This window comes from Canis aureus, chromosome 2 (assembly GCF_053574225.1).
Source record: "Canis aureus isolate CA01 chromosome 2, VMU_Caureus_v.1.0, whole genome shotgun sequence".
Classification (NCBI taxonomy): domain Eukaryota; kingdom Metazoa; phylum Chordata; class Mammalia; order Carnivora; family Canidae; genus Canis; species Canis aureus.
Genome location: NC_135612.1, coordinates 63,514,042 through 63,541,532, shown reverse-complemented (window position 1 = coordinate 63,541,532; position 27,491 = coordinate 63,514,042). Strand labels below are relative to the sequence as shown.

Sequence of the window (27,491 nt, the reverse complement as noted above, 5' to 3'; positions counted from 1 at the left end):
ACTATGCACCACCACCACCAGCACTTTAGTGTGCCAACAGGCTCCTCCGCAGCCACTCCTCACTGGTGGCCACAGATCACGCATCTGCCTTCTCTGAACGTTCTGTGTCAGTGGAATCACACTATTTGGGCCTTTTGTCTGGTTGCTTTTGGGGTTCATCCACCATCTCCTGATGGACACTTGGGCTGTGACAACCTTTTGCCATTAAGAACAAGACTGAGAGCACTCATGTCCATGGGGTCCTTCCAGTGCACCTAGGTCTGTGGTGCTTTCATCCCATCCTGCGCCAGAGGCCTCAGTCCCTGGGGGTGAGGGCCATGCTGGGTGAAGGGCGCTCCTTGCCCAGGCTCCAAGCAGGGGTTGGGTGAGGCCAGGGGACCCTCGGGTGCGCCAGGCGTGAGAGGTGAGGGGCTCACCCCCAGGGCTCTCCTCTGCGCCGCTGGTCCCCGGCCCCAGAGGACAGGCTTGGCCCTGACCCCACGGGTGGAGGTGTCCGGGGGCCCAAGGACGGGGCTGAGCACCGGGCTGGGCACGGGCTGCAGGAAGAGCGAGCGACCAGGTGGACATGAGTCCAGGCGGAGGAACCCCGGCGGGTCGGGAAGGGGCGAGGGGCGTCCCAGGGAAGATGAAGCCTGGCGACAGCCCCCGGAGCTGACGCCCCCCCCACCGCCCCAGCACCAGGAGAAGCCCCGGCGGCACGCCGGCCCTGGAGGGCCCCCTCCCGCTCCTCGGGCCTCACCCGGGCCATCTCGGCCTGCCGGTCGCGGTGGCAGGGCCCGGGGATCGCACCTTCCCGGGCGATCGCGGCGTGGAGAGCGAGCAGGTAATCCTCGGGCCCACCGCGCCTGGACCCGCACCCCACCCGGGCACGCGGCCCCTTTAAGGACTTGCTGCGCCCGCCCGCCTCCTTTTTTCTCGCCCGCCTCGGCCCTCCCGACCCGCCGGGAGCGCGCCTGCGTCACCACGCCCCAGGGACAGGGAGAGCCATTGGTTGCCGAGCTCGGGGCCACGTGACAGGGGGCGGGCGGGGCCTCCGCCGGAAAGGGCGGGCTAAGGTGACAGCTGTGACGTCGTGCGTAGGTGCGGGCACCGCCGGGCTGACCTTCGTCCCCGCACCGCCCGCGGCAGGGCGAGCCAATGACGGCGACGAGCTGGGGCACGTGACAGGGGCGGGGTCTCCTCCGGAAGGGGCGGGGCGAGGCGAGCGGCTTGATGCGCGGTAGGTGTCGCGGAGTTCGCGATGCCAGGCGGGGTCTGCGGCTCGCCCCGGGCCTTGGAGGCAGGCCTCGTACCCGGACGTCTCCCTCCTCTCCCCAGGACGCGGCCCTCCGCCCGGGGTCTCTCCTCGTCCCCCGCTTCCTCCCGGGACACTGTCTCTCCTTTCTCTTTCCTCCTCCCTCCTCCTCTCCCTCCGCCCCGGGACACTGAGCCTCTTTCCTCCTCCTTCCTCTTCCTCATCTCCCTCCTCCCCGGGACACTGTCCCTCCTCCGTCGTCGTCGTCGCCCTCCTCCTCCGCATTCTTCCTTCTCGGGACACAGTCTCTCTTCCTTCGTCTTTCTCCTTCCTCCTCCTCCTCTTGCCTTCCTTCCTTCTCCTCCTTCCTTCCTCCTCCTCCTTCCCCCTCCGCCTTCCTTCTCCTCCTCCTCCTTCTTTCTCCTTCCTTCCTTCCTTCCTTCCTTCCTTCCTTCCTTCCTTCCTTCCTTCCTTCCTTCCTTCCTTCCTTCTCCTCCTCCTCAGGACACTGTCTCTCCTCCTTCCTCCTCCTCTTCCCCTTCTTCACCCCACACCATCCCCTCTTCCCGGGGATGCAGCGCCCTCTTCTGTCTGGCATAGCCCTGGTGCCCTGGCCGGAGGAACTTGGGCAGAGTCCAACCAGAGGGATCCATGGTCCGTGGTAGGGGGTGCTGGGAGGGGCTCAGGGGAGCAGCTACCTGCCTCTGCCGAGTGTGCATGAATTGGTGTTGGCTGGAGAGGCTGTGTACGCCTTGCTGGGCCTGGCACCTCCTTATACCGAATAAAACAGCTCTGCAGCTAGCCCGGCACCCCTGCTGCCCCAGGCTCCGTCCGGGCCGAGTGCCCGAGCTCCCTGGGCCTTGTCCTCCTGCCCCACATTCTCTCCTTGCCGTCACCCTACCAGTTCCTTCCTGCAGCTCTCTGGGTGCTTAGCACTGGAGTTTGGACGTGATCTGGGTTTTTCTGTGCAGTTACAGAAGTCTAGCCCTGAGGCTCTGTGGTGTGCAGAGGCTGCTGTGTGAGTGTGAATGAACGGCGTTGTGAAGGGAAGACTACCGCAGTCACATTTGGGCAAAACTCATTTAAGTTTTATTTAGATGGTTGTTGTCCTTTTCTACCACACACCTCTCCCGTTCCTGGGATCGTAGCGCTCCAGAATGAATACTTTGTGGTTGCGCTTCTTCTAATTTACCACCAAAAAGGTCTTGTTGGCTGTGCCCAGAATACCACCTTGAATTGTATTTCACTGTCCAGGTCACCCCCTGAAGAGCCCAGGGTGCAGCGGAGTTCAATGTCACAAATTGTGAAGCACTAGGTGGTCACCTCGCGTCTCTGCCACGCGCATTTCTAGTATGGATCAGAAACTGTCCAAGCTGGTAGAAGAGCTCACGACTTCGGGAGAACCCCAGCTGAATCCTGAGAAGATGAAGGAACTGAAGAAAATTTGCAAGTATGTCTTCAGGTCCAGCAATTCATGCCGATCGCTGGCTCAGCAAGTCTGAGACGCCCCCAGGAGATTGTGGGGCTTCCCCTGGGGTCCGGCCTCCCGCCTGGTCCGTCCCAGCCCTGCCTTGCCTGCCTCCGCCATGGCCCCTGTGTGTGGGGAGGGAAAGCACAGGATGTTTCCCCAGGGCCCTGGGGACCCTGCCCTGGCAGGCCATCCCGCTGTGGGCCCCCCGTTCTGGGGTTGGGGGCAGGCTGGTGCGGCAAGAACACTTCTAAGGATGGCTCTGTTGAGAGCACAGGTGCACAATCGCTGATTGTCCTTATCCTGCATTTACAAAACAGGAAAATTGAAGTCAGTTTAATGACGTCGTTAGCTTTTGAAAAAAAAAAATTCAGCACAGATCAGCTGTCATGGTACACCCAGAACACCCCCAAACAGCAGTGGCTTCTCTTGCAGGGAAGAGAGCTGAGAGGACTACAGGAGGAGGCAGGGTGTGTGGTGGCTCCTAGGGCAGGTCCCAGAAGCTCCACTGACCTTTCCTTTGCTGCACCTGCAGGGGAGGCTGGGGGCCGGGGTCTCTGCTTGGCATGAAGTCTGTCCTGCCTTTGTCTGATGGGCCAGCTGGTGACCACTCTAGGCTTTAGGGGCCATAAGCCTCTGCTGTGTCCACTCAGCTGTGGACAGTACTGATGAACAAAGTGAAGGAGCAGCCATGATTGTGTCCCAACTGGGTGCTGACACTGGATCTCCTGGTTTTACGTGTCATGAAGTATTCTTTTGGTTTGTTTCAGCCATTAAACCTGTAAAAGCCATTCTTGGCTTGTGGTCATACAGAAACAGGCAGGGGCCGAGGGCTGCAGTTTGTCCAGCCTGTTCTGGACAAAGGTTAGAAGAGTGGGGGCGTCCCTGCTGCTTTGCATGCTGTCCGCACACAAAGCGTGTAACGCAAGGCTGACGGGTGTTCCCAGGTCTTCCGAGGAGCATCTCAGCCACACCTACCACCTGCTCACAACCCAGCTGAGCCAGGAGCATGCCCAGATCCGCCTCTCTGCATTCCAGGCCATAGACGAGCTCTTTGCCCGGTCTCACCAGTTCAGGATGCTGGTTGTTTCAAACTTCCAGGAGTTTCTGGATCTCACACTGGGCACTGACCATGAGCAGCCCCTGCCGCCCCCCAAGGAGGTGGCCCAGAAGCTGAGGCAGGCTGCCACCCGGGCTGTCCACGAGTGGAATGAGAAGTACGGGGCGGCCTACAAGAAGCTCGCCTTGGGCTACCACTTCTTAAGACACAGCAAACAGGTGGGCAGGCTGCACTCTGTGCTGCATTGGTGGACACACTTGCCTGGCCACTTGGCTACCAGCTAGGGGTGTGGAGGGCTTCTGGGAGTGGGGCAGCAGCTCTTCAAGGAAGACATGTGGAGGGAGCTGGGTCTCTGGTCCTGACTTCCACAGAAAGCCCAAATGGGGGGAAGTGTCCTGTGGCCAGGAGTTGAATCCCGTCAGGGTTTGCTGTGGGCTCTGGTGGTCCTGGCTGCTGCTGCCTCTGTCCCCCTATCCTGGCAGCTCAGGCCTTGCCCGGGGCATTGGGCCAGTCGGTGCAGCCTGACATGCCGCCTGGCTCTGCACCTCTGCAGTCCCCTCCCGGGGTGTTTCCAGGCCCCCCGGGGTGGGGCAAGCAGCATACCGCTCTCTGAAGTGCTGCTGACTGTGCTCCTGTGGGGGATCGATCATTGCTGTCCACATGTCTCCTTGTGTTTGGAAGCCTTGGAGCCAGGGACACACAGGGCCTGGCTCATGGGCATGTCTTCTCTCAGGCCTGGTTTGCCTTATTCTCTCTGTGTTCTGTGTGGTCAGGTCTCATGTCTACTTCAATTTCCCAGGTGGATTTTCAGGATGTGAGCGCAAGGACTCTGGCAGAAAGGAAGCGGGAGGAGGAGAAGCAGAAACGCTTGGATAGAATCTACAAGGAAAGGTCTGAGCGGGCCGTCAGGGAGATGGAGGGTGAGTGCGTGTGAGGGACCACCCTGCCATGGGGGTGGCAGGTGGGCAGCCCCAGCCCTGTCCCCCGGAACCCCTGGACAGCCACTATTCTCCCACGCCCCCTGGTGGCGCTGCATGGGAGCGTCCGCAAAGGTCTATAGGCTGGCAGCAGGGACATGTGCCTGTTCATCTCACAGCCCCTGTTTGCTCTTGCCAGCGCCCCCACTTCAAAACCTGACCCTTCCGTGAGGGACAGGCAGCAGGCCTCTGCCCCCTGAGGATGGTGCTGGTGGGCCCCAGGGAGGTCTCTGCTGAGAAGCGGCCAACCAGAGTGCCATGGTAGAGATGAGCTCTCAGTGGAGTGCTGGGAAATGCTGTGTCCTCATAGCTCTCCCCTGGCCTCTCTCTGTCCACGGTGGCGCATCCACTTGGTATCCTTGGGGGCACCAGTAAGCTTCATGGCAGAAGTCCAGACCTGTGTGTGTGACCAAGGACATCCCACGGGGCGGCCTTGTGCAGCTGTGTTTGTGGCTTCTTCATCCGAGGGAGTGGCCTCTGTCGGGGGAGGAAAGCGGAGGCACAACGGCCAGGCAGCACACAAGGACCCAGCCCACCTGCCGCTGGCATGTGCCTTCCCTTTGATCAGGGCCCTGCGCTGGGGGCAGGTGGTATTGTTTTGCTGGTGACCCAAGAGGCAGTACCTGTGTCTGCAGAAATGTCCGAGGAGATCCGGAGCTGCCTCACGGAGGTGGAGACCTGCTTCAGGCTGCTGGTGCCATTTGACTTTGCCACAGGCCTGGGGACAGCGTCACCTCTGGTGGCCTTCCCTGTGTCTGAGGAGAGTGCCCGCTGCCAGGCCGGTGCTATGAATCATGAGGACGAGGAGCAGCCCTGCTGCAGCAAGACCCTGATCGCCTGTGCCCACCTTCCGGGAGCCGTCAGTGGGGAGGGGCCACCCCAGACTGCCACGGGGGCCAAGGAGGAGGAGGGGGACAGTGATGGTGACAGTGACAGCGACAGTGACGGAGAAGGGTTTGTGCGGCGCCATGGCCTGGGGTCCCACAAGTACACACTGGATGTGGAGCTCTCCTCAGGTAACCCAAGCTCCTGCGTGCTGGCCTGGGCTTTCTACCGTCAGCCATGGGCCCTAGGGACGCTGGCAGAAGCCGGAGTTCTTGGGACCGTGAGCAGAGCAGAGACTCCGGGGTTGGGGTGAGGGGTGACATGAGGCTCGGATCCTGTGGTCCCACCCTGAGGTCCTCCCTGTGACAGGCAAGGCTGACACTTTGAGGAGCTGAGGAGCCCTTGGGGAGGCTGTGCTGCCCATTCCCAGGCCTGTCGGGCTCAGAGGGTGACTGTCGGGCTCAGGCCAGCCTCTGTGGCTTGCAGGAAAATGTGGTTGGAGAGCGGCTTCTCACCATGTTCGTGATGACATAGGAGAGATACAAAGGGCCCCACGTGGCTTGCACCCTGTGTGGGCTCTGGGTGGTTTGGGAGCCTGCTAGGGATGTCGACAGAGGAAGATCAGTCAGGCTACCTAGTTGTGTGAAGACCTTTCAGGCGTCTTGGGTCCGGCAGCCCCAGGGGAACTGTCTGGCTGGGTCTAGGGGAACAGACAGTGTGCAGAGGTGGGGGTGCCCAGCCAAAGATGGGCTGGGGTGGCGGGATGTGAAAAGAGCCCCTTGGGACTGAGCCTCCGTCCTGAGAGTGGTAAGGGGCAGCCCCAGGGGGTGGGGGTCCAGGGCTTCCACAGGTTCTGTGGGATGAGCAGGGTCTTCAGGCCTGTGTGCAGGGAGATGTGCAGTCTGGCTAAAATGGTCTCCACCAAAATCAAAATTTTAAAGTAGTGAGTCTGTGTCTCTGGGGTGAGGTGTGGGGTCCTGGGCAGAGTGTGGCTGGGGCAGGATGGGTGAGGCGGACAACTTGCCCCGCGTCCTCTGCTGACCCTGTGTTCCAGACGGCCTGAGGGTGCATGAGGACGAGGACAACCACGCTGTCATCCACTCGGCCCGCGATGCACTCAAGCTTATCCAAAACAAGTTTCTGCCAGCCGTGTGCTCCTGGGTCCAGGTAATGCATGTTCCCACCAGACACACATGCTGGGGGTGCTGGGGCCACGTCAGAGGGCACGCAAGGTGTGAGGGAGGGCGCCCTAACCTGCTCAAGTGACGCGCCCCCTCGTTGGCAGCTCTTCACCCGTGCAGGGGTCCATGGTGGACACTTAGAAGCTGCCATTGACCTGAAGGCGGAGCTGGAAACCGCCCTGAGGAGATCGGGAGAGCTGGACATTAAGCCTGAGGAGGGGCACAGGAGGGAGGTGAGTGCTGCCAGCAGACTGGGGGAGGGAAAGTGAGGAGACTTACTTTTTGAGCTCAGTTTTCAAAGTGAGCAAGAAATCACTGGCACTCAGAAATATTCTGGTTCTACCTCGCTGGGAGCTCCTTTCCTGAAATGGATGGTCTGACCGGGAGGGTGAGAAAGCACTGCATAGGCAGGCCTCCCTGTGGATGAAGGGCTAGGACAGGGTCCAGGGCAGGAGGGCATGGCAGAGCTGGGGAAGGAGGCAGAAGGTTCTAGTTAGGAGGGAGATCACAGGGCCCAAGAACTAGGCCAGCCCTGCTGTGCTTCTGCTGCCTAAACCTTCCCAAGTGCCCCCAGCAGAGCCTCCCGTGAGCTGGGAAAGGCTTTCTGGGCTTCAGGGTCTCATCCTGTCCACCTGCGTTGTGGCCAAGGACACACCATATTAGGGTGCGTGCAGGAGACAGAGAATCCAGACTTGTTCTCAGGCTTGTGCAGAGGGCCGTGTCCCTGGCCAGGGCAGGTGGATACCATGGTCCCAAGCGGGGCTCCACAGAGGAGCTCCGGGGCAGTGAAGCAGGGCGAACATTTGACATGGTGCCCCATTTGGGGAGGATAGTCAAGGATATGTGTCTGCTGGTTGTGTGGCACCTCCAGGCACCATGTGGTTTGAGAGGGGGATGCTGGTCCTCTCAAGGGTTGTGTCCCCGGGCAACCTGGTGACGCAGGGACATCATACCTGTCAATGGGGTGCCAGGAAGTCCATCAGCTTCTGGGATACCAGACACTGGGCAGCAACCCTGAGCCTCGAAAATGGTGCCCCCTCCCATGAGCCTATGCCAGGATCTGGACCTTAATGTCCAAAAGGGATGTGAGAGCCGTGTCCTCTGCAGGTGTCCTCGGGGCCTGCCAGCAGGGAGGGGCAGCCACAGCTGGAACAGCAGCCGCTGTGTCAGAACCAGGAAGACAGCCTCCAGAGTGCACCTCTCTGCTGGGAGCCAGGCCCCTGGACCACAACTCCTGGCCTGGCTCTGGGCAGATGTAGCTGTTAACAACAGGAATTCTGGGGTGGAGGAACAGTATTCCCTGGTGAGGAAGAGAAGAGCTTCGGAGCTGCTCAGACCTAGGATGGATGGGGGCCGACACCTGGCTCTCAGCACCTAGTGAACTGGACCCCTATGGGGCCCCTGGACACCTGTCACAGCACCCCTGCCCTTGGTGTGCCTCTGAGCAGCGGCCCCGGTGGCTGTCCTCCCGGTGCAGGGTATGCAGGCCACGGGGACCGGCAGAGGGCACTCTTGCCTTTCTCCCATGAAGCTGTGCTGTCTCAGGAAAGTTCTGGGCAGGAGCAGGGCCTGCTCACAGCCTCGCCTCTGCTGGCTGATGTCCTAGTGGGTTTCTGTGGGTGCGAGATTCCTCGAAGAGCATTTCAGGTGTGTGACTTCACTAAGAAATTAGTTTTGTGCATTTTGATCAAGATCTTTTTTTTTTTTTTTTTTTATGATGAAGGGAGGTTGTTGTCTGGTGTCAGGAGGAAAGTGATCTGGTCCACTCTGCCCAGCACGTCAGGAAGGACTTCTTTCCGAATGTTAGAAGAGCCAGGATCACAGCATCAGAGCGGAGGCTGGCCTGAGATCAGGCAAGGGTGGGTGGGGAGGCCGGGTGGCTCCCCTGGGTCCCTCCTCCATGGCGCCCTGAGGACCAGCCCATGTTGCATGAAGACCACCTCTCCACGGCCAGGTCTGCAGGAGCTGAGGGAGGTGCCCTTGGGGGCTGAAAGAGCCCCGGGTTGTAAGGGCTGCTTGGGCAGGATGGTCTTGTCCTGCCAGGCCTGGGGATTGGTAGCACTGCTGGGGCTGGCAGGACACTGAGCCCAGAGGTGGCAGCAGAACCTTCATGGTGGCCTGATGCCGGCCAGCCCACCCTGGCCTCATGGTTTGAGCCCCCAGGGCAAGGGCGGGTGTCCTGTTGGACCCAGGGAGGACGGCTGCTGTGTCCCGAGTGCTGGTACCCCCAGCGACCAGTGGGCAGTGGCCAGGGTGGGTCAGGTCCCCTCTCTAGCAGATGCCCTGGGGATCTTGTGGGTCCAGTTTGGGGCTGCCCAGCTATACTGTGGCTTCTGCTGCCCCCAGCGGACCCAGGGGCTCCAGTCAGCACCTTGATCTGCTGGACTGTTGGGGAGCCCCCAGCATCGAGGGCATCAGAGGATGCGTCTGGTGGGGGCAGGCTCTGTGGCCCTGCCCCTCCTACACAGGGTCAGAGGGGCGCACAGAGAACCCTGGGTCACTGGGACCTTGTAGCCTGGAGTTGCATGTGCGGAGACAGTGTAGCTTCCGTCAGCCCAGTGGACACTTCCTAGATGCTTCTCCACAAACTGATTTTAAAAAGACAGTGCTCTGAAATCCTTGGAGATTGTGCTCATCCGCGCTGGCGGGCAGCGGCGCCTGGAGATGAAGCGATTGGGGCCCGAGTGGCTGAGTGACAGTGCCCCGCTCAGGTGAGCGCCGCTTCCCAGAATAGCCGCCCGTATCTGCACATCTGCTCCCGCGCTGGGCGGCCGCAGAAGCCGCTGTGGTAATTAGAAATTATGAACGACGTGTGCTCCACTCATTTTCAAATCAAACGTCTGGGGCTTTCAGTCGTTTGCCTTCGCGTCTCCCCACCTCACAGAGGCCTAGCGGGTGGCGTTGGAACCGTGAGCTCCGCAGGCTGAGCTGGGGACACTAATCCGTAACGTGGGACCTAAGTATTTTTGAACTTCTGCCAGAAATGTCAGAGAGGATGAGCACAGGGCTCCTGGCCGGGACTGGGAGCTGTCCTCCCCGCAGCCCGACAGGAACCAGCCACAGGGCGGTTAGTTAGAAGGTATCCTGGTTCTGGGTTTTGTGTAGTTGTTGGCTCCTATGTATTGTTTTCCTCTTGACACGGAGGTTCCGTCTTTAAGATATATTTCAGCCAGTTTAAATATGTTTAACTGTTTGTTTTATAGAGTGTGTCTCAGTTCTGTTTGGAAGCAGCTGGGGATAAATCTGAAATAGATCAATGTGGAGCATCATTCGGTAGATTTAGTTTCCAGTCCTGCTGCTGCGGGAGAGGTGTAATAATCTGTGGCTGCTACATTCGTTAAACTGATAAAAATCCTTTATAAACTTTTAAATTGCCTGCGGTTTAATTATGTGGCCAAGAACAGCGATTATTTTGTATTGTGTAATTAACAAAATATTAATTTCCTACCAACCAATATGTCTGAAAACATTAACCTGGAGCACCAGTTTATATAAACTATCAGCAGTATGGTTTTTTTTGAACGACTGGGTTGTGTGTTTAAGTGGGTAAAATGCTTGTGTGGGTGCTTTGGTCTGATCAGCAGTCTGACGTGGCGGCCGAGGGCTCTGCCAGGGGACACATCCTCACTGTTCCAAACGCAGCCGGACCACGTGGCTCAGGGCAGGCGTCCCTGGCAGATCGTGTGACGAGGATGTGCCTCGGGCAGGGGTCCTGGGTGCTCCAGCTGCCATTGTGTGGGACAAGTTTTCCATGCCGCTGGAGCCACATGAGGGCTGGCTTCCTGTAGGTGAAAAGGACAGAGCAGGAAGCCCAGGGAATGAAATGTTGAACGAGGGAGGCAGGCCGGGGAGGCAGGGAAACTAAATCAGCCAGCAGTAGGGACCTTGTGCTCGGCAGGGCCGGTAAACAACCTTCCTGGTGACATGGCTCCCTCCATCACACTGAAGGCCACGCGGCTGCAGCCAGGGGCTGGGAGCCAGGGGAGGGGTCACATGCCTTCCGCCCTTCTCACCAGGCCAGAGAGCACTCAGGTAGGCACCCAACTGCCCAGGCCAGCCCCTCCCCTGTGCCCTGGGGCTCTAGGGCCCTTCTCCCCCCCACCACACCCGGGCCCTCCCTGTGCTGTGCGCACCCCTTGCTCTTAACACCTTCACATGTCATCCCTTTGATCCTATGAGCATCCCTACGAGGTGACTCTGTCACTACCCCATTACACAGATGGGAAGACTGAGTCTGGGGGAGGCCCTGAGCCTCAGTCTCAGAGGGTGATGTCTGCCTGCACTTTTGCCCGAGAAGGTTAGGCTGAGGGAGGACAGCATGTACAGTGGCTTCTGTTGTGTGGATGGCCACCTCCTTGGGAGGTGAGACCCGCCTGAGGGGAAAAGCCTCAGTCTACTGGGAAGGATGTACTGTCCCACCACCTACCCACTCTCATAGGCCATGCCCTGCTGGTGGCCTCCCTGCTTGGGTGACCGCAGCACAGGCTCCAGGTACTGCCTGAGGCTTCTGTGTTGTGTGACGGATGCTCTGGAAATGGACCCCCAGGTGTCCCGTTGCCCCGTGGTGTTATGGCTTGCACTGCTGGCAGGCCGGGTGCGGTGTGGGAGCAGTTTCCAAGGCAAGGCCTGTCAAGAACCCCAACCTGCCGCTGATTTGGATCAGACAAGAAACGGGGCCACGGTCACTCTGGAATGCAGTGATGCATCTGCACCAGCTCTATTCTAAGTGGGGGACCTTGTGCTCTGCAGCCTTGTCTGCATCCGAGCAGGCTCTGTGTGGCCCTGAGTGCTGTTGTCAGGGGCCCTGTTCCCTCCTGCTTGCTGGTCAGCATGCGCCCCACCGTCCTCTGCCCTCTGAAGGCGCGTCCCCAGCCGCTGGAGATGCACATGAGATATTGGCCTGGCTGGGCAATTTGCACGGCCTTCCAGGGAGGGCATTAGCATATAAATAGCAGATGCAATGACGACCATCACAGCTGAGCACGTTTAATTTTTAGTTTATAAGATAGAATGGGGTTTTAAATGCATGGCCATCAAGCCGCTGAAAGACAAATGCAGTTCGGAGCTCACTTGTCTGACGAGGCCTTACATCATTTTTTTTTTTTAAAAAGGGAAACAGACACACATAAAACTGAACAAAAGTGATTTCTTGGGTGAAAAGTAATTGAGATTGCGCACCGAGTTAATTAGATCGTACAAAATTTATTTAACGGTCCCAGCTGCATCTCAGGCGTGCGTTTGGCGGGCAGACCTGCTCCCAGAGCCAGGTCGCTCTTCCTCTTCCCCTCAAACAATCAGTAACCCCGATACCCCCACTGCTGTAAGCTGATTGTGTTGTATATTTTAGCCATTTTATTGCTTGTTTAATTATGATCCCAGTGGCTCATTTTTCTAAATCCTTTTAACTGTGGGTGCGAATCCATTTGTATGAGATCAAGGAAGGCTGGAGCCCCCGGCCTGCACCTCCCTGCAGCTGTGGGCTAGCTGGCCTCTCCCGAGGGGCTGCCCAGTGAGGGAGGTGTCCGATGGGCCGTGGGGCTCTGACCACCGGCCAGGGCCTCCACCTGTTGGAGAAGATGGGTGCACACCTCAGATGCAGTGGGGGGGGGGTTCTCAAGATTGTTCTGTGTGGTTTGTTGCTCCCAGCAGCATGAGAACAGTTCACAAGTAGACCCCAATTTGAGGACATGATTCTCTTCCTTCCCAAGGTTCTCACAGCATCCACATGCCCCTGCCCACTCCCTGCCCAGGACCTTGCTTGCCTGGTTCAGGCCTGTTTCTGACCTGTGACCTTTGACCTTGAGGGGAGGTGGCCACCTCACTGCCCCACATAGGACTGGCTCCCATGAGCTCTTCCTGCAGGCCTCAGTCTCCCCAGACTGTACTGCTTTACACAGGTCTCAGGCAGGGCTTTCTGGTTTGGCTGGTGGTGGTGTCCATGTTCTTAGTAGGTCACACAGGTGTCGTAGCAGTGGTGACTGCCTGACCAGAGCAGTCCTGGGGAAGCAGAGGAAGCAGAGCTTCCTCTGCCTCTGGACACTGGCTGTCACTGCGCTGCCCTGATTGGGCTCAGGGTTTGACGTCCAGTTCACTTTGTGCTGCGGAGCTTTCGGAGAGCTGAGGAGCCCTGGGAACGAGATGTTGAACTTGGGAGCTTTTGAGGGTGGATTTGATACTGGCAACAAAGTCCACCTGGCGCTGTACCACCCGCTGTGGGTGGGGAGGGCCGCCCCATAGCCAGAGAGCTCACCACTCACGCGCACCAGTGCGTTGCCACAGAGGCCAGAGGCCCAGCTGCGGGGACCCTGGGGGGGGGGGGGCGGCTCTTACCCCGGGGGAGTCCCCAGGCTCTTGCAGAGGACAGCGTCCTCCTGGAGGTGTGTGCTGCCTGGTATGGCCTCGTCAGTGCTAATTTAAGAACAAAGAGGAGCCCGGGGCTCCATATTTCATCTGGGGAATAAACAGTTGTAGTTAGGGAGAAAGAGGGTATAATTCCTAATAGTTAGCTAAGCAGCTGAATATTTTTTAGGAAATGAAAATTTAGTAAAAGTCCCTGGCAAAATTGAAGGGTGTGAGCGGTGAGCGTCATATTTTATGAAAATGACCTCCATATTTAAAATCCAGCACTCCGTGTTATGCATTGTAGCACCCAGTCCACATCTACCTTTTAGAAAATTAAAACACATAAATTCTGTTTAGTGTTTGATACGCACTGCACTAGCCGAGAACCGTAATGCCCTAAAACCTTGGGCTGCTTTCCACCTTTCATAAATTCCTGGGTAGATTCTATACAAAAATAATTTTCAGGTCCGTGGCTCATTGTTATTCAAACGTGATTGATCGCCGTCATTTGCCCAGCTCGGGAGTTAAGTGCCCCTGTCATTTCCAAAGAGTATAATTGGGACGTTTCACAGGTCAGTGGTGGAGACAGGCTTCCCTTTTGATCAGTGTTAGACTGATAACAAAAAATTACAGTTTCCGATGATGAATGTCTCCCGTGCTTCCCAGATGCACCACCGTGGGTTGTACCCAAACAAAGTGCATTTGCATCTGATTATGCCTCTCAAGGCGGGCGTCCTGCACCGCAGGTACGGCCCATGTGGCTGCTGATGCCCAGTCGCCGTGGCCGCCACCAGGCCTGGCTCTGCGGGGACTGGCTGCTGTGAGGGTGCAGCTGGCATCTGTGACCCACTGGGCACAGTGTGGTCTCCTCTGTGCCCCCGAGGTGTGCTGCTAGGAGAGCCGTTGGAAGTGAAGGCATGGGGATCCCTGGGTGGCGCAGCGGTTTAGCGCCTGCCTTTGGCCCGGGGCGTGATCCTGGAGACCCTGGATCGAATCCCACGTCGGGCTCCCGGTGCATGGAGCCTGCTTCTCCCTCTGCCTATGTCTCTGCTTCTCGCTCTCTCTCTCTGTGTGACTATCATAAATAAATAAAAAATATTTAAAAAAAAAAAAAAAAGGAAGTGAAGGCATGTGCCGCATGGTTCTCCATCCAGAGTTTGTCTCTTCCTGCCTTTGAGGGTTCATGTCATGGGCACCCACCCGACAGGGTTCTCCTTTCTGGAGGGACTGAATTTGTTGGTGGCAGTGGTGCAGTCCGCACCCTGGTCTGGCTCAGCTGGCCCCCAAGTGTTCCAGGCGGGTTGGCAGTGGGGTGGGTGCTTCCCTCTCAGGAAGGACTGGTCCTGATGGTCTGTTCCCCTCCCAAGTCCTATCCTAGGGCTGTGGGGGTCACTGAGAATGTGGGGCCACCTACAGAAGCCCCACTCCTGCTCTGCGGACGACCTGTATGGGCAGGGTCCCTACCACACTTTCCGGGCCAGGTGCTGCCCAGCCAGCAGGGCAAGGGCAGAGATCCGGGTCTTGTAGAAAGGAAGCCAACCCCATGCGGTTCTTCAGGCCCTCTGGGTAGGGGGGGCATGGAGGGGGCCCCCAGCTCTTTTCTGGTGGCTCAGGGCTCCTCACCACACTAGCCTGGATGGGGAAGGGGGCCTCAACCAGAGGAAATGGTTTCTTCGGTGGCTTTTTAAACAAGTCATTCTTAAAGACAGAATATTCCACAAGTGCTGTCATGGGAGCTGGGAGCTGGCCTCTTGCTGGGTGATATCAGTCTCCTGGGGCTCTGGAAACACATCTACTGTATGAGACTCTACAGCCATGCATCTTCATGCATTTCCAAGGGCACTGGGCAGTGGGGCAAGTTTATATGTGGTTTGGATGTGGACCCTAGATGGCCGGCTGATGGGATAGCCATGGACCTGGCATGAGCTCAAGTGGGACCAGGCCTGGAGACAATCTTTTGTCTAAGGTGATGCAGCGTACCTGACGCTGGACCCCAGCCCGGAGAAAGGTCTCCACAGAGGCAGGACTGGGAACTCCTGGGCCTTTGTGCTGTGCTTATACACAGGTCTGGGGGTGTTTCCACAGGTGGCAACCCCAGGGGACAGGGACGAGGACAATGACGATGACGACGATGACGGGGACTTTGTAGAGGTTCCAGAGAAGGAGGGGTATGAGGCCTGCATCCCCGACCACCTGCGGCCTGAGTACGGTGAGTACAACTCGGGTAGCCAGGATCCTGCTAAGGATGCTGACCATTAGAGTGTGACCTCACATCTGGGTCTGGGTTCTGGGGTCCACTGAGCAGGGGAGCCAGCTGTGGTGGATGCCCCACCTGCCGACACCACAGATCTCATGTCCCAGGCAAACCTCTGGCCAGGGCTCCTCCCCTAGGCCTGCCCTGCAGTGGGCTCCTGCTGCCCCTGTGTTGGGCCGGCTCCACCACCCATCCAGGGGGTACAGCCAAGCTGGCTACATGCAAGAGGCAGCCCTGTGGGGGACACAGAGGTCTCAGCACTTAGGAGGGAGTCCAGGAGTGGGGCAGGCACCAAATGCCCAGGGGAGAGTGCTATGGGGGTGTGGTGTGATTCCCAAGGTGGCAGGGCCACATGGGGCAGGAAAGAGACGGTGGCTAGCAGTGGCTGCACCCTGTTCTCAGGCTCCCGAGGCCCCAGGCCCTGTTAGCTGGGGCACCCCTGCTTGCTGTCTGTGAAGTCACAGCCTCTGTGTCTGGCCCAGGACACCTGTGTACCTCGTGACAGAGGAGGGCTGCTCCAGAAATGCAGACCCACCTGCAACTGGTCTCTCCTGTCTGGGCTTTCCTTCTTTTCCATACCTGCACCCCAGGATGGTGGCCTTCTGGGGAGCAGGGGTGTGCGCCCACAGGATCTACCTGCACACACACACAGGAAGCAAATAAAAACAAGACCCATGGTTTCTGTGGCAAAACAAACCATTTGATTTCTGGATCTGAAGGTGAAATGTGAATTTGTTCAGATGATTGGCAGCTTAGGTGTGGCCCAGGGTAGCACATCTAGACCTGACACCTAACAGCGCAGCCCTGGTTCCTCTCCTGTTTGCCATCCACCAGCCAGGTGACCTCTCCCCAGGCACCCACCTGGACGCGGAAGCAGCAGCGACTCACACCTGCTCCCTGGCGGCCAGGGGCCTGTGTGCATGCCTCACCCTCTGCTCCAGCCACGTGGGCCTTCCCTTAGTTTTTGGGTCTTCCTCTGACTGTTAGGCAACCTTCCTGTCTCTTGTTCCGTGCTCTGCGTCTGAAATGGCCCTGCCATCCCTGGTTTATACTGCCACCCCCCCCACCCAGAGCAGGGGCTCTCTGTGGCCAAAGGCCTCACCTGCACCCATGAGGTGCCTGGGGACTGCTTAAGGCACATGTTAGGAGCAGTGGCCGCCCTCCCGTGCCCAGGCCAGGACAGTGAACAGTTGGGGGCAGGACTTGCCAGGGAACAGCCCGCTCAGTGTGGTCACTTCTCTAAGTTTCTGCAGCAGAGGAGCCTGGTGGCAGGTAGCCCCTGCCTAAGAGCCTCCTGTGGCCGGCAGGTTGTCCAACAGCGGTGAAGCTGCAAGGCTCTAGGCCCTGCCTGGGAGCCCCACCCTGACCCTCAGCTCATCCTCTGACTGTGACTTTGCAGTTGCAGACTCTTGCGCTTGTCCTATGCACATCCCGCTTTGAGGACATCGAGCCCTTTCAGAAGGGAGTGCTGCCCTCTGGCCTGGGGTCACACTTGGACCACAGCTGCAGTCTCTGGAGTGCTTCGTCTGTGCCACATCCACTTTGGCACGAGGGAAGTAGCACCCAGTGAAGCACTTGCTAGGCACCCACAGGGACACTCCTGCTGGCAGGGTCATAAGCGGCCATGGATCCTTTGGCCTCCCCACTAAGAGTAGCTGAGGGGACTGGATGACATAGGCTGTGTGGACCCTGCTGTGCTTACAGGACACGTGCCTGAACTCGGTGGGTGAACCTCCCTCCGGGCCTTGTCCACCCAGCCAGGACAGAGCAGAGGGAAATTGTCCCCACAGAGCAGCCTGCAAGCCTGATTGTGTGGTTCCTCCACCGAGCTCTCGGTGTTTCTCCAGCAGCAGGTGGGCGGCATGGGTGGGACGCCTCTTCTGTGCTCCTGGGGCACCTGACTGTGGCCTGCCCCCGATGTCCACTTCCTCGAAAGGCCTGGTGCATGTGGAGGGAACCAGAAGCCCTGTTGGTCTTGGTGCCAGCTCACCCGTTTTCTCTGTAAGGCTCATGACATTCTGTCACCTGGAAGATTGTGCTAGTGGCTAACATGGATCGGGGCTGAGTGCTGTCCATCTGCGTTCCCAGACAGGTGGGCCGGGGCAGCGATGGACACAGCCTGGGTCTCTGGGGGTCATGACCCAGGGGAGACTGCATCCCCAAGACAGCCATGCCACCCTGGCCACCACCCTGAATGTGGCCGTGAGCCCCAGTGGGCCCCGGGGATCTGGAGGTTTCCAAACACAGAAATGTGCTGGGGCAAGTCAGTCAGTTCATAACACTAGTTTATATTCCGCCACTGTTTTTTCAATTAAATGCAGGTGAACCTGCAGTAGATTCGTCTAAATCCACACGGCTGCGGAAGCTGGCGCTTTTTCTTTCTCATTTCTTTCTCTGAATTTTCACCGAGGGGCTTTTATCTTCCCCTTAATCCTACCATTTCTGTCAGGACATAATCTCTTTCTCAAATTTACATTTTAATTACAAGGCCAGCTGAACTAGGTAAAATCAATAATGTCAAGCTCGGCGGCCTAACTCCGCACGGAAGCCGCAGCCTCTCCATTTCCCGCTATCGATTCATCGCTCCCACCCTGTCTGCCTTAGTGCTCCAGGCAAATGGGTGCCACTTGGTCAATTTAAACAAAAAAGGGGATTTGAGCAAGTGTAGGATTCTTTCTAAAGGCAACTGTGGAGTAAATTTGAGGCAGGGTCCCATCCGTGAGGCCCATGCCCTCAGATGGCAGGCTCAGCAAGGGAGGCAGTGCCAGCTCAGTGTGGCCTCTGGCTCTTCCAGGAGGATGCACGCTCCCGGGCTTGAGGAGTGCCGCCTGCTTTTTGGGGTCTTACTTTGAAAGTATGTCAGCGAGATTGATTTTCTACAACAATGTGAAAATGGTAGTGTTTTTTTAGTACTCTGAGTATTTACTCTGCTTTAACACGCTTACCCATCTTTTTAATGGTTTAAAACAACAAATCAATGAAAAATATATTTCATTCTTGTAACTCCTAGGAATTCTCATATTGATCTTCAGGCTGTGATTGTATCCATCTAAATGCCACAGTGCCCACTTATCAGCTGCCCCCCCCATCCCCCGCACCAGGTGTGTGCGTGTGGCGCGTGCACGCTCATGGGGCTGACCGTGACAGGCTCTGCGGCAGTTAGTGATACACCTTGTCAACATCCCGAGTAGAGGTGTTGGGGGTTTGGGGAGCTGGAGCTAGGGCATCCTGGTGCTGATGGAGCCTGGTGCAGGGTCCCCACCATGGGGGACCTGTTACACCCGAGTGGCTCTATCCTCCATGCTCAGCGGCCGGAACCTGAGAAAGGGCAGCAGGAGGCTTGCCAGGCATGTGGAGCAAGGGCAGGCAGATGATTCCTACAAAGGGCCTATGGGCCTCGGGAAGCTCCCAGGAGACCAGCTGCGTGTGTGGCCATGCGCCGGGAACACCATGCATGGAAAGTGGCTGGTCCGCTGAGCCCTGTGGTGCAGCATAGGACTGGGTGGCCACCTCCAGGTTAAGTCAGACTGCCCCTGCTGCCTGAAGCAGATGCAGTCCCTCCTGGCAGTGCCAGCCCAGCCAAGACCTTCCTCAGGTCCTGAGTGCTGCCATGTCCCCTCTGGTTTTCTCTCTAAATGCAGTATTTGTGATCCGTGTTGAGGGGGGGTGCTGGGTGGAGCCGTGTGTTCAGCGGGACCATCTACACCATGAGTCTGTGTGCTCAGGAAGGGTGAGTCAGAGGGTGTGTGTCAGTTTCTGGGCTCCTTCTGACCACCCCGTGGCCTGGAGATGTGGTCTGGGGACACTGAGGTCCCCTCGGGTCCTACTGCCTGGTGGTCCTGGCAGGTGTGCATGTGCACTCAAAGGGCTTCTTGGAGGCAGCGTCCCACACGCCTGTTGATTTGGCCTTGATCTGTGAGGTCCGCAAAGCCCACCATGGTGAGCCCCTGAGCTGCTTACCAGATGCGCCGTGTCCCTCCTCGTGTGTCCATTCTTACTGAAATGTCATCCTGGCAACGCTGCCACCCCACTTTCTCTGGGTCCCCACTTGGAGCATAAGTCTACTCGCACGTCTCTAGCGTCGTTTGTTGTAAGTGGGTCTCATGTGGCCCGCAAATCACTAAAAGTTTTGGAACTAATAAACCTGCCCTTGAACTACTTTAATCCACATGAAGAATGATCACTACGTTGTTAGATGTCTTAGGCACTTTGTCGCCACTTCTGTTTCTTTCTTCTTCTGACCTTTCATTTGCTAGGTTATTAAATCCATTTATTAAATATTAATAAAATTGTAAGAAAATTGATCTTTCTGAGGGTTGTCCCTCATTTTCGAAAGATTCATCCTCATGTTTCCTGCACACAGTTGCTGTCATGGTGTAAGGACGACTGCACTGCCCTCCCTCCTGGCCTCCGCAGCCCAGCCCTGTGCTCATGCCTACATGCCTTGCCTACATGCCTTGCCCCACACCCAAACTCACTTCCCTCCCTAACGGATTGATTACTTGATCTGAGAGTGTTTTCAAAGCAGACCTCCCGGTGGTGCCAGAAGGGGTCTCATGCCCATGCAGCCCCTCATGGGCATGGCCAGATGCTAGCAAGCTGGATGGAAAGCTGTAAGCATGAATGTCTTGTCCTTCAGTCTTCTCAGGACGAGCTCCAGAGATGGCACGTTCACCATCACTGCTGATGCCGGTGTTGTCCGTGGTATCCACCTTTTCTTTGGAAGCTTTTTGGATCTTTCTTTTCATCCTTAATGTCCTTAAATTTCCTTATAACTTGACCATCCATTTTTTCTGTCCATTTCCTGACACTCAGTGGGCTTTTTGCCCCATACCTGAGCTGTGAGAGAGCTCCCAGGGGTGCCCACCACTCAAGTGTGCCTCACCTGTTTGGTACATCATCACCGCAGGAGTGTGCAGCATGCCTGTGTGACGTCTCGTCCTCTGTCTGAGACACATTGCTCAGTCTGTTTCCTTCTGGGTGGGTCAGTCCTTAAGCTGTGAGCCGTGCTCGGCCCCCAAGCCCTCAGCTAGTTTGGAGGGGCAGGGATGGTGTGCCACTGGTCTCCTGATCTGTGTGCTGTGCAGCCCTGGAACCCTAGCTTATATGGTGACAGCACAGAGAGGGGCCAGCAGGGGTCAGGGAGGGTCTGGCTAGCAGAATTGAGGAATCTGCTTTCACCCTGTTCTGAGGACATGGGGACGACCATGTGCCATGCAGGTGTCATCGGGAGACGCAGGCATCGTGGCCCAACAGGTGCCACATGGAGCATGGCTGTGGCTGTTGGAAGATTTGTTGCAAACACATGCAGTCAGTCCCATTGTGACAGCAGTGCCCCTGGGGGTCTGCCTGGAGTCTTGGGAACAGTGGCCGGAAACGACACATCTGTGTTCCAGGGCTGGAGAAAGAGCCAGCTGTGCGGAGCTTGCCAGCGAGGAAGAGGACAAGGAGGGACGAGGAGGCATGTGACCCCACCTCTGCTGCTGCCCAGCTGCATCAGCTGCGTGGACGCTTGCCCCCACCTCCAAGCCCCAGGTGACGTCCAGATGCCCTGCCTCTGCCTGGAGCACTGACCTGCCTCCTGGCTGCAAGGCCCCTTTGGCTTCTGTGGAGGCAGCCCTGGGCATGTGCACCGGCCAGGCGAGCACCTGCCAACATCTGTGCCCATGGCAGGGGCTGCCAGCAGCATCAGGGGGTCCTCGGAGCACTGGCATGTCAGCCAGGGCACAAGAGAGGCTTGAGGCTGTGGGGTGTGAGGGACAAATGTCATAGCACCCCCAGGCCTGGCGTGAAGGCTAAAGATCCAAGACCAGCTCCTTGCACGGCTCCCTGGGGACAGGTAGGGCTGCCCTGGAGCCCAGGTCTAGGGAGAGCAGAGGACAAGGGGGAGAGGCAGGTGGCTGTGGCTGGCTTCTGGCATGCATGGTCAGTGTGTCCTGTTCTTGTGGCCTCTCCAGGGCACCTGTGGGACCAGAGGAGGCTGGGAAGCTGGCAGCAGAGCGGGCCCGGGCACCTTTTGTGCCCTTTGGAGTGGACCTGTGCTATTGGGGCCAGGAGCAGCCAGTGGCTGGGAAGATCCTCAAGTGAGTGTGGTCACATCTGGTTCCCATGGGTGCCCAGCCTGCTCCTTGCCTGTCCCCTGCCTGTGAACACACAACCAGGCACAAGAGGAGCATGAGGGCAGTTACCACGCACAGGCTCCCTAGAACTGTGCCCCAAAGTGGGATTTGGGACTTTCTCTGAACCTCTCTTTTGCTCCCTGGAGAGATGTCCTGCTTCACCTCCTGGTATCTTGAGAGCTCTTAACTGACCCATCCTGCTCTGCCCCAGACTCTGGTGCCTCTGATGTCCACATGGGCCAGGCCTGGGGCTCTGTATGGACCTTCTGGGGACCCATCCCCTCACTGTGCTGGCCTACATGCTCTCTGTGGGGCTGCAGATGGGAAGTGGGCACAGTTGCATCCCCTCAATCTGTCGGGAGTGTGGCCCCTAGGTCGGCCCCCGTGGCCTAGCACTGCCTGTCCTCCTAGACTGGGGGCAGCACTGGAGGCTGTGGGCAAGAGCAGACTCTAGAGACTTGGCTTGTAGCACCTCTGACAGGGTCCAGAAGTCTCTGCACTCTGCTCCTCCCCGGGGTGCCTGGCGCCCTGTCCAGCAGCATCCCTGTGGGAGCTCTGAGAGTCTGATGTTGCAGGTGTGACTCTGAGCACCGCTTCTGGAAACCTAGCGAGGTAGACACAGAAGTGGACAGCGCTGATGTCTCAGAGATGCTGCAGAGCCGCTACATCACCTTTGCGGGGACATTTGAGCCTGTGCGGCACCGGTGCCGTGCCCTGAGGCCTGACGGCCGGCTCTGCGAGCGGCAGGACCGGCTAAAGGTGAGGTGGCCAGGGCCAGTGGGGGCCACAGGCATGTGGGGATGGTCACCTTGGGGCCCCACCTGAGCCAGGACAGGGTGGCCAGGTAAAGTGCTGGGCTCTAGCCAGCCACTACCTTGGCCAGGCTCCTATCCCAGGGAGGGCTTGTCTGTGGCTGGCAGATGTCGCTTAGCCACCACCTTATGGCCAGGGTTGAGAGTCTGACATCCGGGACCTGGGCTGCTCTGCCCTGGTCACTGTGTCCCTGCTGTCCACTGTGCCTCCTGGGCCTGCTCTGCACTGAGCCTGGGTGAGCAGTGTGGAGGGAGGTGGTTTTGGCCAGACCAGTGTAGGCCTACCCTCTATCACAGATGTACCCTGAGGGCTGTGGTCGGCAGAGACAGTGGGCAGCCCCATCCGGCCGCCAGAACTGCTCTTTCTTTGTTACAGTGCCCTTTCCATGGGAAGATCATCCCAAGAGATGATGCGGGACGGCCCCTCCATGAGGAAGATAGGACCCGTGAGCAGAGGCAGCAGCAGCAGAGGCAGGCAGGCCGTGCAGGTAAGTGTGGGGCCTGAGGCAGGCAGGTGGGTCGCTGGGTGGGGTTGGCCTGGGACCCTGTGTGTGGCCGCCCGCCACCTCTAGCATGGCTGTAAGTCACAGCAGCACCGCAGGGGACACAGGCTTCTTGGTGGGCCATGTTTTCCTATAGCTGCCCCCAGGAGACACAGACACATGGCCAGAAACCACCATGTTATCTGTTGGAGGTTTGGGTTCTGGTTTCTGAATCACATTTTTAAGGAAATAAGGGGAACAGAGGTAAGAAAAATTACTGGCTGAAGCCTGCTCTCCAGACGGAAGAGCAGCTCGCTTCCTGCCAGATAGATACCTTCTGTGGTGCCTTGCCACGCCAGAGCTCATGCTGCCAGTTGCCACCCTATAAGGCCCACCCTGGGCAGCATAGTGGGCTTTGGGGGGTGTGTGTCTGGGCAGAAGCAAAGAGATCCCAGGCACATGTGCTGGGCACATGCCACATGCTGGCCACCTGATGTCAAAAGACAGAAGGCCAGGTGGTGTCACCTGGAAGTGACTGTCCCTTTCTGGGTGCATGTGGGCATGCTCAGAAGAGGGTGGATGCCCACCAGACCCTGGTCTGTCTCAGTGTCTCTGCCTGCATTAGGGTCTAGAAGCCTTGGCCACCTGGGGCTCTGTCTGCCCCAAGAAGCCAGGTTGCAGACCCAGAGCCCTGAGGAAGGGAAGGTGGCCTGCATGTGAGGGTCCCAGGCAGGCCGTGTTTGTGGTCATTAGTGGGTTTTTTCCCTTTGACAGATGTCAGATTTCAGGCTGACAGGGCGTCCGAGCCCCCGGGCCATGGATGGCGGCAGGGAGGGGCCAGTGACCTGCTAATCCGCGGGGCGAGGCCTTCCCTGGTGGCTCACACTCAGGAGCAAATTAAGTGCGTATTTTTTGTGTCAGCCCTGAAGAGTATCTGGTTCTGCAGCCCTCAGTGACTTGTTAACAACAGGTATCGGCCGCGGCCGCGGGCCGGCGCTGGCCAGTCAGATGTGAAATAGCGTCTCTTTACTAACTACAGTATTGATCCCCGCCTCCCTCGCACGCGGGGCAATTTTCTTTTCCCTGGGCTAACCTCGGTGACAATGCGCGCCGAGCTGCAGGCCCGCCAGCGCACAGGAAGGCCACGCGGCCCCGCCATCTATTGATTTTCTTCAAAGGCTTTTAAATTGCTCCTTCATTTTACTGAGATGCTCATTCCATCTCTACCGGGCGCCGGTATTTTTCCGTGGTGTTTAAACAATTGCTGCATTCACTGAGCTCCTAAACTGTGGCGCCTTCTTATTATGGGAGATAAACTGTTTAGACAGTTTTCCTTAATCTGGGATTAATCATTCCTGGGACTGAATCGTGCAGCCCTGCACTCCCTCACTTCAAAAAATCAACCTGGGGAGGCCTCACCGTCTATCTGTGTGGGGCACGCATCCTGGCCCCTTGGACCCTGGCCACAGGCTTCCCGTGGGCCGGTGGCCGCCACTGGTGTGTGGGGTGCCAAGCAGCCTTCCGCAAGCTGGGGTCACTGTCCGTGGGTCTGGGCGCATGAGGGTGGCTGTGCTGTCACTCCTGAGCGGGATGGCACTCTGTCTCCTGGACCTCGACTCCACCTGTTAGAGGGAGTCCGGCCCCCACCAGGGCTGGGCAGAGGAGGCCAAGCCAGGGCCACAGCAGGGCCCATCGAACCCAGGGCTGGGAGCCCCAGAACATTAGGCCATGAACCCTCTCCTCAGTCCCCACAGAGGTACAGCCCCAGGCTGGCCAGGCCACGCCCTGTGGGACCTGGAGCGCTGTCTCCTGCCACCTTGCCAGAGCTCACCATGGCCGACCGTGTGCAGCAGGAAAAGCAGAGCTTTTCCGGGTGAAGTGACCCCCTCTTGCTGAAGCCTGTTGTCAAGTTCTCTTTGGGCCAATAAAAAAAACTTGGCCCGTCCTGACCCCTTGGTTGTGGCTGCCCCTGCTGTGCGCAAACAGCAGGCAGCCGTAATTGGGGGCCACTGGGGCCCAGTACAGGTGCTGCCGGGAGGTAGCCTGCATGTGGCACTGCCCCCCAGCTACCAGCCTCCACTGCCTTCCTGCCAGAAGGGTCAGTGGGTGTACCCAGCACCTTCCTGGCCTCTGTGGGCACAGGGGCCCATGGGGCACAGGATGGTGGGGGACTCAGCCTTGGATGCCTGCCCCCTTTGTCACTGGCCGGCAGTGGGCACTCTGAGATGCCCTCAAGGCAAGGAGGGATCAGGAGTTTCTTTAAATCTTGGGGTCTCTTGGCAGACTGGCAGGACCCCGAGTTTATGAGAGATGTGGAGGCCGCCACGGGAGTGGACCTTGGCTCGTCTCAGTCCAGCGGGAGAGGCAAGGGCAAGCGGAGGAAGCATCCCGGCCTTGCCGACCTGAAGCAGCAGACCAACACTGCCCGTGCACGCATCGCCAAGAAGGTGTTTGCTAAGTAAGGGCTGCATGCAGCATTCCTGCCACCCCACGCCAGGATTTGGGGGTGCTGCAGTGGGCTGGCCGAGCTCTCTAACACCGTGAAGGTCCAGGGCCCGAGACCTTAACTCCTCTTTGCTACGCCTTTCTCCCTGTGACCACTGGGTCCCCAGGCAAGATGGGTGCTCCTGGTCAGCAGGGGGCAGGGGGCCAGTCAGGAGCAGAGCCCGGAGCTGGTCACCCTGAAGCTGATAGATGAGTGTCTTCTCTAGTAGGCAGAGGCGGGGGTGGGGGGTCACTGACCAGCACACCATCGTTTCCTGGGGATGAGGTGAGGCTTCCATGGTGACTGCTGGCACTGAGTCAGCTCCATGTCTCTACCTTGCCCAGCTGACCTGGAAGGACTCTTGTGGTCTGTGGGCAGGGGAGTCACCTCCAAGGCTGGTGTGATGGGAGGTACCATGCAGGTCTCCACTCCATCAGAGAGAGCTTGGCCAGTGCTGTGAGGGAGGTGGGTCAGGGATGGGGCATCTCTGCAGCACAGCTGGACCTGCCTGGTGGCTGTGGCTGGGACTTGGCAGGGCCAGAGTAGGAGGGCCACCCATCAGCACTGTCACTGCCTTCCCGCCACTGTGGCTGGCCAGATGAGTCTTGCGTGCACAGGTGTTGCCAGAGGCTTTGGGGCACTTGTTTAGGAAGTACCTGCGGGTCTCTTGGGTACCATCAGGCCACCCAGGGGGGCAGCCTTCTCCAGCAGACCCCTAGAAGGTGTTCAGCTCAGTGTAGTGGGTGAAGGAGGCTCTTCTCCTCTCCTGGCCAGCATTGCCAGGTATTTGGCCTGAGTCGGGTTGGACAGGAGGGTGGCTTTCTCTGTGCCCACACGGAGTCCCCAGGGGCTGTGGGGAGTGGCTCCTCATTGCACCTTCTCGTGAGTCGGCATCCTGAGGACAGTGTGGCTCCCCAGGCTCCAAGCACAAGGCTGGCTTCCTGCAGATCCGCCAGGGGTAGAAGGCACCCTGGGTGTTGATGCCCAGAGTGCTGGCCACAGGGCCTCTGTGCCCAGCCTCCTCTCTCCATCCTCAGAAGGGCCTTCGTGCTGGCTTCGTGGCAGCAGCTTTATTGCCTAGAACTTGTCCTGTGGGAGGGCCACAGGTGACCATGCCCTTCGTAAGGTAGCAGAACCCCTAGGATGCACCCAGCAGTCACACAAGCACTGGGGGCAGCAGGGCATCACTGCTTGGTGGCCTCAGTGGCTTCCTCCTGAGCACAGAGCCCAGGCACTCAGGCAGTGAGACTCACTTGACCTGCCTATCTGTGCTTTTTGCTGCATATCCTGCACTGTTGCCCCATGGCTGTGCCCTGAGGCGCTGTGCATGTGGCTGGGCAAGAACAAGCTGGGAAGGATCCAGATCTGGTGCTTCCTAATTGCATCTGCCCTCACACTGCTCCACGACAGGTTGCAGGGCAGGCTCTGCCTTTATCCTGGGGTGTGGCCTGGTGCTGGTGAGATTTGGGGTCTAGGGAGCCCACAGGATTAGTGCCAGGACTGCTCTTAGGCTCTCTAAGCTGTGGCACCTTTAGTTGGAACCCAGAGCCCTGGCCAGACTTCCCTGATCATGTCTCACTTGCTTTCCCCACAGGGCAGCTGTGCAGAGGGTGATCACAGCCATGAATCAGATGGACCGGAGGAAGCATGAGAAGTTTGCAAACCAGTTTAACTATGCGCTGAATTAGAGGGTCAGACGATGTATGTGGTCTCCTCTGGCCATCAGCTCCTCTTCTCCCTTGGCTGGTGCACTAGGATGGGAAAACAGACACAGGACTGGGCTGTAGCCACAGCCACCATTGTTTTGTGTATTCAATATGAGAAAATAGTACAGATTCAAATTACAATGCCCCGCAGGTATGGACTGTCCCCTGCTGTAGCAGGCCATGGCCATCTAGTTATGGGTCCTGCCTGCCTGAGATCCTGGAGGTGACATAGGCAGCTGTGTCTCGGTGGGGTGCCTTGCAAAGCCTATCCACTTGTGACATGCTTCAGAGTCAATGGCCCATGTGTGACCCCCCACTCCCAGCCCTTTCCCCGGGCAGTGGTCACTCACAGGGGCTCTAGGAAACCTTACACTTCATGTAAACACTGTTTTTAAGACAAACACAAAGGGAAGTGAGCCGTTCAGTGTTACACCTTGCATTTCCAGTGCACAAAGCGTTTTGGTGATGGATCTGCATTATTAGAATGCCAACAACTACCTCACTGCTTTTGTTTTTTAAAAAATAGTTTTATTGAAATAGAACTCA

General features: G+C 58.0%; 1 protein-coding gene across 6 annotated transcripts; it reads left to right on the top strand.

Annotated features, from left to right (window-relative positions):
- The first annotated feature begins 1,082 nt into the window (after positions 1–1,082).
- Positions 1,083–27,491, top strand: UVSSA (UV stimulated scaffold protein A). Of its 6 annotated transcripts, none has more exons than XM_077876695.1 (15): positions 1,083–1,219; positions 2,489–2,684; positions 3,650–3,980; positions 4,562–4,682; positions 5,375–5,755; positions 6,619–6,731; positions 6,850–6,978; positions 15,173–15,296; positions 20,738–20,876; positions 21,299–21,424; positions 22,036–22,219; positions 22,649–22,760; positions 23,529–23,655; positions 25,038–25,212; positions 26,834–27,491. In XM_077876695.1, exons 2-14 carry the CDS (start codon positions 2,587–2,589, stop codon positions 25,210–25,212), a joined length of 2,160 nt encoding a protein of 719 aa, XP_077732821.1. In that variant the 5' UTR covers positions 1,083–1,219; positions 2,489–2,586; the 3' UTR covers positions 26,834–27,491. The 6 variants fall into 6 exon arrangements, with proteins under 6 accessions (XP_077732821.1, XP_077732813.1, XP_077732845.1 ...); XM_077876687.1 differs by lacking the exon at positions 1,083–1,219 and adding an exon at positions 1,226–1,895; XM_077876711.1 differs by lacking the exon at positions 1,083–1,219 and adding an exon at positions 1,315–1,337.